General features: G+C 41.9%; 1 protein-coding gene across 4 annotated transcripts in view; it reads right to left on the bottom strand.

Annotated features, from left to right (window-relative positions):
- nrp2a (neuropilin 2a) overlaps nucleotides 1–15,755 on the bottom strand; it is a 155,943-nt gene that overhangs the window by 31,000 nt on the left and 109,188 nt on the right. For all 4 annotated transcript variants that reach the window (XM_061889402.1, XM_061889403.1, XM_061889404.1 and 1 more), the window contains 4 exons: nucleotides 15,187–15,366; nucleotides 14,975–15,119; nucleotides 864–941; nucleotides 678–782 (listed from right to left, as the gene is read on the bottom strand). In XM_061889402.1, the coding sequence (XP_061745386.1) occupies nucleotides 678–782; nucleotides 864–941; nucleotides 14,975–15,119; nucleotides 15,187–15,366 (508 nt within the window). The remainder of the gene's footprint in view (nucleotides 1–677; nucleotides 783–863; nucleotides 942–14,974; nucleotides 15,120–15,186; nucleotides 15,367–15,755) is intronic.

Here is a 15,755-nt window from a genome sequence, read left to right as displayed (position 1 = left end):
CAATTCTATACCACATATTTGGGTATCAATCCGATACCAGCGGACCTGTACTTTTCAGAGGTGGTATAGTACCGAATATGATTCATTATTATGGCGGCACTATACCGCCTATCCCTACCCTGACCTGTGAAATTTGGTGGAAACACAAACCACAAGAACCTCTCGATCCAGGAACCAAAATAGGAGCTTCTGGTGGAAAAGGGCCTAATGTCAGCGTTGTCGGGCCTTGTTCCTGCCGCAGACTCACATGTGTATCCGTGTCTAAATTAGACTGTAACTGAAGGAATAGTAAAAGGTATCCGGCGAGCATGCATAAAGAGGAGTGAGACTCCATTTAATGTGTATGAAACCCTAGCTCGTCTCGACCCAGCGAGACTGATAAAGCAGACTTTAATGCATTGCTGCTTGTGCAATCTTCCGTGGCCAAATAGGATTTTCCCTGCGGTTGCACAAATAAAAGCTGTGCAGTACACAGAGCGACGGGAAGGTCTAACACTTGTCCGCTCTCATTGTGAGCCGCCAGACCACATCGTGTTTGTGTTTCCTGCGACCCCCGCTGTCTTTAAGACCGATGCCCCTCGCAGGCCTTCGCTCCATCAAAAGCTCACAACATGGAGAAAAACATCAGCTCCTGGACAGCCGAGCGGGCGTAGGTGCTGATGGATGATGACACTCACCGTGGCTGTGCAAGGACCAGAGGAGGGGGGCGCTGGGGTCGTGCGTCCACCCGCACAGGCCGCGCTCAAAGTCACACACGCCGTCTGCCGAAGGTGCGGTGGCCACTGTGGAGCGGAGAAGGGAGCAAGAAGCCATGAGTCACGCGGGGCTTTTCCACACCTCTTCATTCAGTGGGCTGCTCTCACCTGTGGACGCTGGGAAAGTGGTGGTCTGGGCGCCTGCAGGGACTGTGGGAGTGGCTGTGTCTGCAGGTGTGGTGACTTCTGCACAGACAGAAGAGAAAAGAAAGATTATGAAAATGCAAGGAAGGAACATTTTTTTTATAAATGCTTGATACAAATTAGTTACGTGATTAATCTGCGTTTATACATCATTTTTTGTGTTTAATCACATTGCAGTCTGACAGTACTTGTTTGAATGTGGTGATTTCTGCACACAGATACACAACTCAGCTCAACACCGCTGTTAGAAAAACGCTAAGAAGGAAATAAGATGTATAAATGCGTGATATAACTTGCTGTAAAATGCTAAATTAATTATGTGATTAATCTGCTGTGGTGGGCGTGGCCTGCGCACCTGCAGCGAAGTGGGGTGTGGCAAAACCGGCTTCGAGATTAGCGACAGGTGAGTGGTTGACACAGCTGAGAGTGTTTGTCTAATCACCTGTCGCTCTGTTAAAGACAGCACTCGGGAAGGAGAGGGGGATGGTTGGTGGATGGCAGAGCACGCCGAGAGAAAGAGAGCGACATTAACAGACGGAGCCAAAAGACGTTTGCTGAAAAGCAGAAGGAAAACCATTCGTGTGCTCAGGTGGTGAAAGAGCGAGCGACCACATGGAGATTGCTGAGGTGGACAAAAATGAAATTTTATTGAAAAATAAAAGACTGTTCAAAGCCCTGACTGCATCTGTCATGTGCGTGGTGAGTGACCCAGAGACCCCGGAAGCAAGAGACCTCCACATCTGCGTTTGGACATCATTTTTTGATACACAACTCAGCCCAACAACGCTGTTAGAAAAACACTAGGAAGGAAACAAGAAGTATAAATGCATGATATAACTAGCTGTAAAATGCGAAATTAATTACGTTATTAATCTGCGTTTATACATCATTTGTTTGTTTAATCACTTTGCAGTCTGACAGTACTTGTTTGAATTTAAACTCTAGACATGTCCCTGAGTTTTCACCCAGTCATCGGTGTGAAAGTCAAGGCCCGGGGGCCAGATGTGGTCCGCCATTTCATTTTATGTGGTTCATTAAATGTGTTTCAATAAAATACTTTCAGTAACACTTTAGTATGGGGAACATATTCACCATTAGTTAGTTGCTTATTTTAGTAACAAAGACTTAATTTACAGTTATTTAGACACTAGGGGAACATATAAGGGTTAGGGTTACTATCCATCCATCCATTTTCTACCGCTTATTCCCTCTGGGTCACAGGGGGCGCTGGTGCCTATCTCAGCTACAATCGGGCGGAAGGCGGGATACACCCTGGACAAGTCGCCACCTCATCACAGGGCCAACATTCACACACTAGGGACCATTTAGTGTTGCCAATCAACCTATCCCCAGGTGCATGTCTTTGGAGGTGGGAGGGGCCTATCCCCAGGTGCATGTCTTTGGAGGTGGGAGGGGCCTATCTCCAGGTGCATGTCTTTGGAGGTGGGAGGGGCCTATCTCCAGGTGCATGTCTTCGGAGATGGGAGGAAGCCAGAGTACCCGGAGGGAACCCACACAGTCGGAGAGAACATGCAAACTCCACACAGAAAGATCCCGAGCCCGGGATTGAACCCAGGACTACTCAGGACCTTCGTACTGTGAGGCACATGCACTAACCCCTCTTCCACCGTGCCGCCCTTGAGTAGTTCAATATGTGTATAATCACATTTCGAGTTAAAGAATGGCAGGAATGTAAGTTTATTTTCCAAGAGTACAAGCAGCAAATAGCACTCATTTATTGGAATGATCAAGAAGCATTCAGGGATGCTGAGATGTAGAAAAGCCAGAGATGATAAACCCCACTCATGCAGTATAGAGACTCCTCGTACTCGTCCCTGGGATAGGCTGTTCTGCTGATGGGCTTTTTAGTGTCACATTTTGGACAATCGCTACCTTTTTTGCCAGGTGACAGATGACAAGAAATCACTCTTGTGGGAGAAGCCGGCTGAGGCTCTCCAAGCAGCCAGCCTAAAGTGTACTTATTTACCTCTTAGGGCTCCTTTCTTTAATCCACAACACAATCCAAAGTGAGCAAAAGAGCATTGAGAGTATTACAATGGGATATGTGTCAGATTATTTCTTGGCTGAAAGCAGTCTGTGCTGGTTGCTTGGCAACAAGTCCCGGCAAAGCACTCGTGTGGCACAAATAACATGCACTTTTTTTGGGGTGTGCGGAGAGGATTTCATTACAATTTATAGAACAGCAATTTTCCACATGCTTTCCCCTGCAGATCATCTCCACTGAAAAGCAGGGAGAGGATGTTTCAAAGTGTAAACTCAACATTTAGAGCGACGCCTCTCAGCCCACGCTGCTGAATTTAAATGTAAGTTATTATGTCAGAGGCAGGCTTGTGTGCCCCCCAGCACAGAACTGCAGACTTACACAAGCACGTGTCCAAATAGAAACACACAGCGCGTCTGATGCCTGTGTGACGGATGACTGAGTAAAACTGATTCCCCTTGACCTTGACTCTGGGGCCGCTCACTGGCCGTCACGCGCAGGACTTTACGCCACAGCTCAAAGAAAAACTAACTGTTTGGCCTGTTGTATCCATGCAAACAGATTCTAAACTGAATGTCGAGTATTGGCCAATAAGGATATTGATCCAATGCCATATCAGGAGGAGTCGTACACACTGGTATCATTTTGTAGTGTGCAATGTTAGAAAAGGCTTGATTCAGTGAAATAACTCAAAGAACAATGGTCGCTATGAAACACTCTACCCTATTTATTTTTATCCAGCTGTAGGAATCAATAAAGTACAATCTATCTATCTATCTTATAGACCAGGGGTGTCCAGACTTTTTGACTGGGTTGAAAATATTTGGCCGGGGGCCGAAAAACCAAAGTCATGGGTGTCTTGAGTTTCCAATAATTTCTACAATTTCTACTAATTTTTTTGTGATGTAGTGATTGGAGCACATACTTCTTGCTCACAGAAAACATTCAGGAAGTTTGCTTCTGACCACAGAACTTTCCCCCAGAAGGTCTTATTTTGGTCTTATCTTTGTCCATGTGATGTCAGATGCAACAAAACTGGAGCTGTTTGACCACAATACCCAGCAATATGTTTGGATGAGAAAAGGTGAGGCCTTTAATCCAAGGAACACCAATCCTACTGTCAAGCATGGTGGTGGTAGTATTATGCTCTGGGCCTGTTTTGCTGCCAATGGAACTGCTGCTTTAAATGGGACAATAAAAAAGGAGGATTACCTCCAAATTGTTCAGGACAAGCTAAAATCATCAGGGGGGAGGTTGGGTCTTGGGTGCAGTTGGGTGTTCCAACAGGACAATGACCCCAAACACACCTCAAAAGTGGTAAAGGAATGGCTAAATCAGGCTAGAATGAAGGTTTTGGAATGGCCTTCCCAAAGTCCTGACTTAAACGTGTGGACAATGCTGAAGAAACAAGTCCATGTCAGAAAAGCAACACATTTAGCTGAACTGCACCAATTTTGCCAAGAGGAGTGGTGACAAATGTAAGCAGAAGCTTGTGGATGGCTACCAAAAGCACCTTATTGCAGGTAAACTTGCCAAGGGACATGTAAGCAAATATGAACATTGCTGTACGTATACTTTTGATGGCTCACATTTTCAGTAGAGACATAATAAATTCATAAAAGAAGCAAACTTCATGAATGTTTGTTGTGAGCAACAAGTATGTGCTCCAATCACTACATCACAAAAAAAATAAGAGTTGTAGAAATGATTGGAAACTGAAGACAGCCATGACATTATGTTCTTTACAAGTGTATGTACACTTTTGACCACCACTGTGTGTGTGTGTGTGTGTATAAATATAATAATAATAATAATAATGGATTAGATGTATATCGCGCTTTTCTATTACTAGATACTTAAAGCGCTCACAGAGAAGTGGGAAGCCATCATTCATTCACACCTGGTGGTGGTAAGCTAAATCTGTAGCCACAGCTGCCCTGGGGTAGACTGAGGGAAGCGTGGCTGCCAGTTTGCACCTCCGACCACCACCAATCATTCATTCATCATTCATTCACCAGTGTGAGCGGCACCGGGGGCAAAAGTGAAGTGTCCTGCCCAAGGACACAACGGCAGCGATTTGGATGTCAATAGGCAGGGAGCGAACCTGCAACCCTCAGGTTTCTGGCACGGCCGCTCTACCCAGTACACCAATGCTGCCCCTGAGGGAGAATATATATATATATATATATATATATATATATATATATATATATATATATATATACACACACATTATATGTATATATACATATATATATACATATATATATATATATATATATATATATATATATATATATATATATATATATATATATATATATATATATATATATATACACACACATATATATATTCATATATATATATACACACACACATTATATATATATACATATTATATATATATATACATATATATATATACACACACACACACATTATATTATATATATATATATATATATATATATATATATATATATATATATATATATATATATACACATGTAGGTGTGGGAAAAATCACAAGACTACATCTCTACAGAACTGTTTAATGAGGGGTTCCCTCAATCATCAGGAGATTTTTTACACACACACACACACAAACACGCACGCACATTTACATACATATATATATACACACATATACATATATATATATATATATATATATATATATATATATATATATATACATATATATACACATACATACAGGAGGGGATAGAAAGAGAAAAAAAGAAGACAGGGGGAAATTGTGGGGATAAGAGGGGGATTAGACCGAGAGACAAAAACAACAATAGCAAACACAACAATAACATCAACAACAACAATAGAACAACACCAGCACATACAATATGTACAAATATGATGGTAAAAGTGATAGCAAAGAAGCAGTTAGCGAAAATAATAACATAGAAATGACAATGAGCAATTTTACACTACAACTGAAACAATACAAATACCAATAGAAAAAGCGCTATTGATCATGAACAATACCAATAGTTTACCTCTATTATCAACAATACAGTTGTTCAAATGCAACATTACATATACATAATGATAACTACAGATATAAAAAAAAAGGAATACCGAAAGATGGAGGGGAAGAGACCTTGTAGATTGTTATAGTAACAATAGGTTAAGCTTTGTCAGTGTGCCATGTGTTACCCAGTTTACCCTAGGGCAACAACGTTAATGTATGTTTAATGATTATGTGCATGAGTGTATGTATGTATATGTACTTGTATATGTACAGTATGTGTATATGTATGTTTGTACAGTGAATGTATATGTACAGTATGTGTATGTTTGTACATTGAATGTATATGTACAGTATGTGTATGTTTGTACATTGAATGTATATGTACAGTATGTGTATGTTTGTACATTGAATGTATATGTACAGTATGTGTATGTTTGTACAGTAAATGTATATGTACAGTATGTGTATGTTTGTACATTGAATGTATATGTACAGTATGTGTATATGTATGTTTGTACAGTAAATGTATATGTACAGTATGTGTATGTTTGTACAGTGAATGTATATGTACAGTATGTGTATATGTATGTTTGTACAGTGAATGTATATGTACAGTATGTGTATATGTATGTCTGTACACTGAATGTATATGTACAGTATGTGTATATGTATGTTTGTACTGTGAATGTGCGTGTAGATGAAAGAACTTGGAGTATGTACTGTGTTTGTGTATATGTACTTGTATATGTACAGTATGTGTATATGTATGTTTGTACAGTAAATGTATATGTACAGTATGTGTATATGTATGTTTGTACAGTAAATGTATATGTACAGTATGTGTATGTTTGTACATTGAATGTATATGTACAGTATGTGTATATGTATGTTTGTACTGTGAATGTGCGTGTAGATGAAAGAACTTGGAGTATGTACTGTGTTTGTGTATGTATGTGGGAGCGTAGGTACCTATGTTTGTATGTATGTATGTATGTATGTATGTATGTATGAATAACAGTGTGTGTGTGAGAGTATATGTGTGTTTGTATGTACAATATATTTGACTCCCAGTGTGCGTGGGAGCCAGAGTACGGCCCCAGCCGCCCAGAGAGCCCAACCCGAACAGCAGGTGTGGCGCCTGAGAAGCCAGGGACCACTGCCCAGTGACGGGCACCCCAGAGCCCGGCCCACCGTGCCACCCGGAAGATCCAGCAGCAGGCCACAGACAGACACGCCCGGCAGAGGACATGGCACCAGAGAAGCAGCGGACGGCCAGACCCCAAGCCAGCCAGAGACAACCCCCCCACACGGGCAGAAAGACAGGACGCCCCATCCGAGGGGGCCAAGAGACTCCCCGCAGTCGGACAGGAAGACCACCCCCGCCCCACCAGCACCCAGGCCCCCACGACCCCACCCCCGGGGAGCACGGCGCGGTCCACACCGGGCCACCCCACCTAAGTCGGCCACCACAGGACCACGGGAAACACCCACCACACCCGCAGGGACCCAAACGATGGAGATGGAACAACCAGCAACCGCCCTGTCGAGGCCCCCCCCGAGGGAGGGGGAAAAAAACAAAAACAAAAACATAATAATTCTTACGATATATTAAACATATGTTTCTTATTGCAAGTTTGTTTTTAAATATAATAGTGAACTTGTCTTTTATTAGTAAGTAAACAAACAAAGACTCCTAATTTAGTCAGCTGACATTTGCAGTAACATCCATCCATTTTCTACCGCTTATTCCCTTTTGGGGTCGCAGGGGGCGCTGGCGTCTATCTCAGCTACAATCGGGCGGAAGGCGGTGTACACCCTGGACAAGTCGCCACCTCATCGCTGGGCATTTTATTATTTCCTCAACATTATTAAAGACAAGTGGTGGAAAATGAATTATTAATCAACTTGTTCATTTACTGTTAATATCTGCTTACTTTCTCTTTTAACATGTTCTATCTACACTTTTGTTCAAATGTAATAATCACTTATTCTTCTCTTCTTTGATACTTTACATTAGTTTTGGATGATACCACAAATTTGGGTATCAATCTGATACCAAGTCGTTCCAGGATCATACATTGGTCATATTCAAAGTCCTCATGTGTCCATGGACATATTTCACAACTTTATAAACATCATATAAATAAATAAAAAAAAATGGAGAGATGTTGTGATGCCAGTACTTTTCAGAGGCGGTATAGTACCAAATATGATTCATTAGTATCGCAGTACTATACCAATACCAATACAACCCTAATATGTAAACTGATATAATCTGACATGTTTTTTTGCTGATATCAGACCCGAATCAATATCACCGGGTGACAGAATTGAACGGCAAGAAAGAAAGCGGACACAGCATTAGGTACACGTGTGGAGTGAACAGGAAGTCTATGAGTGTGGTTGTGTTTAATAACCTGCTGTTGTGGCCAGAGTGTGCCTTCACTTCACACCAATTAATGGCCTCCTACCTCCTCTTCATGAATAACTCGCGCTATCATTTAATGACCATTAAAGGCGTACCAAACACTGCGTGACACACAATTGGTCTACTTAAAAGAAGTTCCTGTGGAAGGGAGCGTGACCGCTCCCCGGCTGCGGGAATGGCGGACATGAAAGCATCGCCGCAGCGAGGGATCCTGACATTAACGCTGCATTAATGTGCCGTCCTTCCTGCCCGTCATTAGCCGCCTAATGAGAGTCTTATCCGCTGGCATGCCGAGAAGGTGGAGGCAGGAAACGTTTGAATGCATGAGCGCCATTCTGCCTCACGTTTGGAGCGTTGGCGCTTTTTAATCCGGTGTGACTATTGAAAAGAAATAAATCATTACCTCCTAGCACCTACACACCGTGTCCAAAAACACACACAATCCAGTCCATTAAGATTCCCTCCAGCTCCTGAGAGCTTTCAAAGGTCACAGAGTAAATGTGTTGCCCTTTCCCTGCTGTGACAGGAGTGTCATGGGCGCCACTTGTGTGATTGTGTGCATGCGGATGTTTACCTGCAGCCCACACAATGTGCATTAAGGTACGTGACCCCTTTACCGTACCCCCCCCCCCCCCCCCCCAACAAGGAATGTGTCAGACCCTGCCTTATACACGGACCTTGCAAGTGCGGAAATTGTCCTTCTGCAGCCGAGTGTTGTGTTACATCATGATGATGCAACTTATTATCATGCATGGGATGATGCCAACGCTTAGAGCTGGACTCACAAATCACCACTGGGTGCACCTGCTCATGCATACACACCTGCGATATCACATTAGCCAGAGATACTAATGGACTCTAACTGCAGTGAGCTTCATTATTATATATACAGAAGTATGTTGTTTTCACCAGTTTAAAAATGTTAATATATATATATATATATATATATATATATATATTAGGGGTGGGCAAATTAATGCGTTAATTACGAGTTAACTCATCAATCTATTAACGCCGACAATTATTTTATCGCACATTTGCGTATGTTGTTTACATGCTTTTATTTTGTTAACGCTTTTTCTTAGCAAGATGGCGACGCCCGGACGGGCTTTGGAGTCGAGGAGCTCTTGGTAAAGATGGAACATTTGGCAAAAATACCGGACAATTCTGCAAATGTCATGGCTGGCTTACAGCGTGGTCACTCCGGGATCACTTACGACCGCCAGACAATTCTGGATGTGGATAGATCGGGCCGTTTTGGACTGAATGAGGCGTGCTTGCTAGACCGGCTAGCTAGCATGGGAATACTTTGCCGGCTACATCCAGCGGCCTGTGAAGCAGCGGAGTATATGTGTTGTCTGTCTATTTATGAATAATGCAGACCAGGAGTGTTGGCTGAGTTCTTAACGTTTGCTTTCAGAGCGTGCATATCACAACATACAAGATGTCGTCATGGCGACACAACCTATACCGGGCTACCGCGCATGCTCCTCACTCCTGTTGCATGCTGGGTAGGGTAGTTCTTTTTTTCCCTGGCTCATAACATCACAATATAGTACCATGTATATGATGCCTTCAGTTTATCAAAGCACCAAGCAAACAATCGGAAAATTCCCATCATATCAATTCCTAGATATGGTCATAATTATTTTAAGTGCACTACGCAGAATAAACAGAATATTATTAATATTGCTACTACGGATAATTTGATCAAAAATTCCCTAAAACAGCCCACTTCCTATAATATAGGTTTTTTAAACATAAGATCCCTGATAAAAAAAAATGTTTCTGCTCAGAAATTGCCTGTTCAGATGTTATGATTGTGGCTCAGAGATTTGTATGTAGATTATATTTATTTTCCATAACAAACAGGATAACTTAAATACCCTGGCAGTGGCAATAAGCTTAAATGTTTGTATTGACATTTTTTGAGTTGATTTTCATCAAATATGCTATTTAACTGCTACTGTTTAACAAGGACTGATTTAAATTGTGTTTGCACAACAAATGTTTTGGCGCTTTTGTTCATGTGGGAGAATATTCCAATAAAGGTGCACTACACACTACTTTTGAATTCATTATTGGGCTTTGCGTATACAATGCAGTTAATCGCGATTAATCAGAGAAAAAGTGCGATTAACTTCGATTAACATTTTTCATCGTTGCCTAGCCCTAATATATATATATATATAGTTCTGACATATATGTATTGTTGCATTTGAACAATTGTTTTGTTGATAATAGAGGTAAATTACTGTTATTATTCATTATCAATAGTGTTATTTCTATTGGTATTTGTATTGCTCCATTTGTAGTGTAATAATGCTCATTGTCATTTCTGTATTATTAATATTTATTTCACTAACTGCTTTTTTGCTATCACTTTTACCATCATATTTGTACATATATTTGCTGATGTTGCTCTATTGTTGTTGTTGTTGTGCTTGTCTCTCTGTCCTGTCCCCCTCTTGTCTTCCTTTTCTTCTCTTTCTATCCCCTCCTGCTCCGGCCCGGCTGCACCAAATGATAATATAAATACATTTAATAAAGTCAAATACAAAAAGGCAACAAGAGAAGTATCCTGCACTTCTCTTTTGTAAAGTCAATCTGAACAGCCGATATGGGCATTGACATCTACATCTACATCGACATCAACTATATGATTTGCCCGAGAAAGTGGACAGGACCAAAAAAAAAGAAGAAAAGAGTTTTTTGCATCAAAAATATAGTTGTTATCCGCTAAGACGGGGGGGGTCAGCAACCCACGGCTCTGGAGCCACATGCGGCTCTTTAGTGCTGCCCTAGTGGCTCTCTGGAGCTTTTTCAAACATATATGAACAATGGAAAAAGATGAGGGGAAAAAAACATATTTTTTGTTTTAATATGGTTTCTGTAGGAGGACAAACATGACACAAACCTCCCTAATTGTTATAAAGCACACTGTTTATATTAAACATGCCACACCGATTTGAGTATTTGTCCTACTCATTTTAGCGGTCCTTGAACTCAGCGTAGTTTGTTTACATGTACAAGACGTGTTTTATGCCACTTCTTTTTCTGTCTCATTTTGTCCACCAAACTTTCAACGTTGTGCATGAATGCACAAAAGTGAGTTTTGTTGATGTTATTGACTTATGTGGAGTGCTAATCAGACATATTTGGTCACTGCATGACTGCAAGCTAATCGATGCTAACATGCTATTTAGGCTAGCTATATTGCATCATTATGCCTCATTTGTAGATATATTTGAGCTCATTTAGTTTCATTTTAAAGGCCTACTGAAAGCCACTACTAGCGACCATGCAGTCTGATAGTTTATATATCAATGATGAAATCTTAACATTGCAACACATGCCAATACGGCCGCTTTAGTTTACTAAATTGCAATTTTAAATTTCGTGCGAAGTATCCTGTTGAAAACGTCGGTATGATGAAGTGTGCGCGTGACGTCTCGGATTGTAGCAGACATTTATTTCCAGCCCGATCACTGCTATAAGTCGTCTGCTTTAATCGCATAATTACACAGTATTCTGGACATCTGTGTTGCTGAATCTTTTACAATTTGTTCAATTAATAATGGAGACGTCAAAGAAGAAAGATGTAGGTGGGAAGTGGTGTATTGCGGCCGCCTTTAGCAACACAAACACAGCTGGTGTTTCCTTGTTTACATTCCCGAAGGTGAAGCTTTACTATGGAACAGAGCGGTCAAGCGAACATGGTTCCCGACCACATGTCAACCGGCAGGTTTCGGTGAGAAAATTGTGGTAATAAGTCGGCTCTTACCGTAGACATGAGCGGAGTTTGCATCGTTCCTCGTGCACATGTCAAAGAGGCAGCTGCGACTCTTGCCTCCTCCGCACACACCTATGGCCACACCCCTCCGACTTTCAGGTACGACTATATAATCTCACTAAAACACTAGTAACACAATAAGCAGACAAGGGATTTTCCAGAATTATTCTAGTAAATGTGTCTAATAACATCTGAATCGCTCCCACTGCCTTTTTTTTTTCTCTAGTCCTTTACTCTCACTTTCCTCATCCACAAATCTTTCATCCTCACTCAAATTAATAAGGAAATCATCGCTTTCTCTGTCCAAATCGCTTTCGCTGCTGGTGGCCATGATTGTAAACAATGTTCGGATGTGAAGAGGTCCACAACCCGTGACGTCACGCGTACATCGTCTGCTACTTCCGGTACAGGCAAGGCTTTTTTATTAGCGACCAAAAGTTGTGAACTTTATCGTGGATGTTCTCTACTAAATTTTTTCAGCAAAAATATGGCAATATCGCGAAATGATGAAGTATGATGCATAGAATGGAGCTGCTATCCCCGTTTGAATAAGAACATCTCATTTCAGTAGGCCTTTAAGTCCTCATAATTCAATTTCTATCCCGTGACACACTATCTGTACGTAATATGGCTTTTAATTTTTGGCGGCTCCAGACGATTTGGCTTTGTATTTTTGGTCCAGCATGGCTCTTTCAACATTTGGGGTTGCCGACCCCTGCGCTGAGAGAACATAAACACATTGTTGGATCTCAGGAGGTTCATCTCCAGTCACACAAGTGTGGGAACAAAGCAGTCAGCCTAGGATTCTTCCCCGTGCATTTTATTTGTTCTTTTTTTTTTTTTTTTTTAACAAAAAGCGTTGACGCATGTGTGTGCGTGAGTGAGCAGTGGCGCTGATGAGAAGGGGAAAAAGATTGAAAACATTTATCAACCCAGGCGTAGGGCCTTGGGGGACAATAAAGTGCAAACCATGTGTTGGGATTGTGAGAGGGATCTTATTCAGTCGGACACAATCTACCTTCTCAATGCAGCAGGCATCAGGCTGCAGGTCCCCACCCCCGAAAATATGAAACACAACACGGAAGTAAAGAAGGCGCAAGTGAGGAGCAAGGTGAGTAATATAGATGAGGGGAAGTGTGGGATTTACAGGCTGTCAGCGGTTACGCAGAGTTCCTGCTGAGCTTGGAACAACGCCTGACCTTTGACATCAGACGTCTGTGACACATTTCTCCGCCTTAATATCCTCCCTAAATTCACATCGACGAATGTAAAGCAGCATGAAAGTGAGTCTTGGAGTCCGTGTTTGGTGGCTGGTGCACAGTGAAAGTCCACATGTGTGCTCGTGCAAGGAGATGTCGGAGCATTTTTCATTGCTGCGTGTGACACAAACATCTGGAAAACACACCACGCTGAAAGTTCTCCTTGGAGATGCATTCCTGTAAACCAAACCCAGTCCACTCCCTCCTGGTGATAACACATGTTTTAGAAGTTTGCAGTAGAGCCCCATTTTGCAGAAACAAGTGAAAAAACACAAACATGTGTTTATTGAGCACACTTTACTTTGACCAACTCCTTCCTTAAATTGTGCCAATCATTCACAATCCTTATGTAAGACAAGAATACAAGTCTTTCTTTTTATAGGCATTCAAACTTGTAAAGTACGGCAAGTACAATGTGGCTAACAATTAAGCCAATGGTAGTAATCTATGGCGCCTATAAAGCCCTCAAAAAAACGGCAACAATAGTTTCTCCACATCTCGTGACTTCATTATTAACCACGTATTAGCGATATAGTTATTATAAGCGCTAACGCCAACAAACTACCGTATTTCCTTGAATTGCCGCCGGGTATATAGTATGCGTCTGCCTAGAATTACTGCCGGGTCAAACTCGTTTTGCAAAATAATTAGCGCATGCTTAGCATTACTGCCGGCTCAGGATTAACGTCGGGTCAAACTCGTTTCGCAAAATATTTTTTTTATTAGCGCATGTCTAGAATTTCCACCGGGTCAAACTTGTCACGTCACGAGTGACACTTCACCTGTCATCATTTTCAAAATGGAGGAGGCTGATTTCAATCATTTGAAATCGCATAAAGAGAAGAAGATTAAGAGCTATTCAGTCGGATTTAAGGTCCAAGCTATTGAATATGCTAAAAAGAACAGTAAGCAGCTATGTTTTATTCATATACCGTAGCTGCATGTGTCAAATATGAGTCATTAAATGACTCCCGCCTCCTGGTGGTAGAGGGCGCTAGTGATCCTTCTTGCGACTACTCGGCTGCAGAAGAAGTGACAACAAGCAGCAAGAGTGAGCAGCGATCCTTTATTTTTTCCTCTGGCTTGCACTTTTAACATGGAGGATTACATATCTAAAATAAAACAGTTTTCTAAACTGGACTTTCAATCGAAGCAGGAGGTAATAAAGGAAGATCTCCATCGAGACAGAGAGACTTTTAAAACTGAAGAAAGATAAGGAAGACTTCTATAAACAAGTTATCGATGCTTTTGATCAGAAGGAGCTGCGCATGGACTTCATTTATAAGTAAAGGTAAGACCATAATAAAAATTGTTTTATTAAATGTGCTCTTCATGATGGTATCCTTACATCACACTCAAATTTATAAGCGCAGGCCTAAATTTACCGCATGCCTTTGGTAAGTGCCGGAGTGAGAAGAGGTTTTTAATTAATTAGCGCCCTGGCGGCAGTTCAAGGAAATAAAGTAGTGTGAAAAAAACCTGACAAGATTTGAGCATATTGAACAAGAGCCTGATATGAAATCTTCCTGTGGTCACGTCCCTGTGCGAGTGTGTCATGGACTGTAAGGCAGCACTTGTACAACAGTTTCCCATCATGGACCTACCTGGAAGGTCACAGCCCAGTATCTCCGCCCTCATCCCGATCCCTGCTGGAGACCAGCGCTCAGGGTAGAGTCTGACGTACTGGGCCACCGTCTCCTCGAAATGCCGCAGCTCCGGGGTGTCGTAGTGTGTGTTCCCCTCAAAAATCTGCACAAACACATTTGTAATGTACGGGAAGCCCCTTTAAACACGTGCATGTGTCCATCAGACCCACCTTGGGCAGGCTGGTCTTTCTGTCCATGACAAAATTCCATTCTTTTCCATTCAGGCTGTAAGCAACTTTGTACTTCCTGACAAAGGCGCGGTTCTCTGTCGTTGCGCCGCTGCCTGCATCTCCCCCCCTCGCTCCCTGGGTGATGACTCCACGCACTGTTTTGGGCACACCCAGGTCCACCTGGAAGCAGTTGAGGATGGAAGAAGGAAAAAAAATGCTTTCATGGTCTTCCAGCATCTCGTGTAATTAGCTCCAGCAAGGAGATAATCCTTTAAAGTTTGTTTTGAGAAGCAAAAACTTCTTAAGCAATTTCTTACTGGAGGGATTTGACATGGACCGATGAGGAAGCTATTCAATTTTGGTGCAAAGTTGCTAAACATATCTAAGCATTTTTTTTCTTTTTAATATTATTTCATACTTAGGGCAGTGTGTGAATGTTTAAAGTGCTGTTTGCAGTTTTGAACGAGCTGCAAGCATTATAATATATATATATCCCTAAATGAACGCAAGTCAAACAGTAGTGTCAGGCGGAAAAGGGCCGCTCAGGCTTAAGGTTGTCTCTCTAGACC

This window comes from Nerophis ophidion, linkage group LG27, assembly GCF_033978795.1.
Source record: "Nerophis ophidion isolate RoL-2023_Sa linkage group LG27, RoL_Noph_v1.0, whole genome shotgun sequence".
In the NCBI taxonomy this organism is placed as follows: Eukaryota; Metazoa; Chordata; class Actinopteri; order Syngnathiformes; family Syngnathidae; genus Nerophis; species Nerophis ophidion.
Note: the sequence above shows the minus strand (reverse complement) of the source record. Positions and strands in the feature narration are given on the sequence as shown.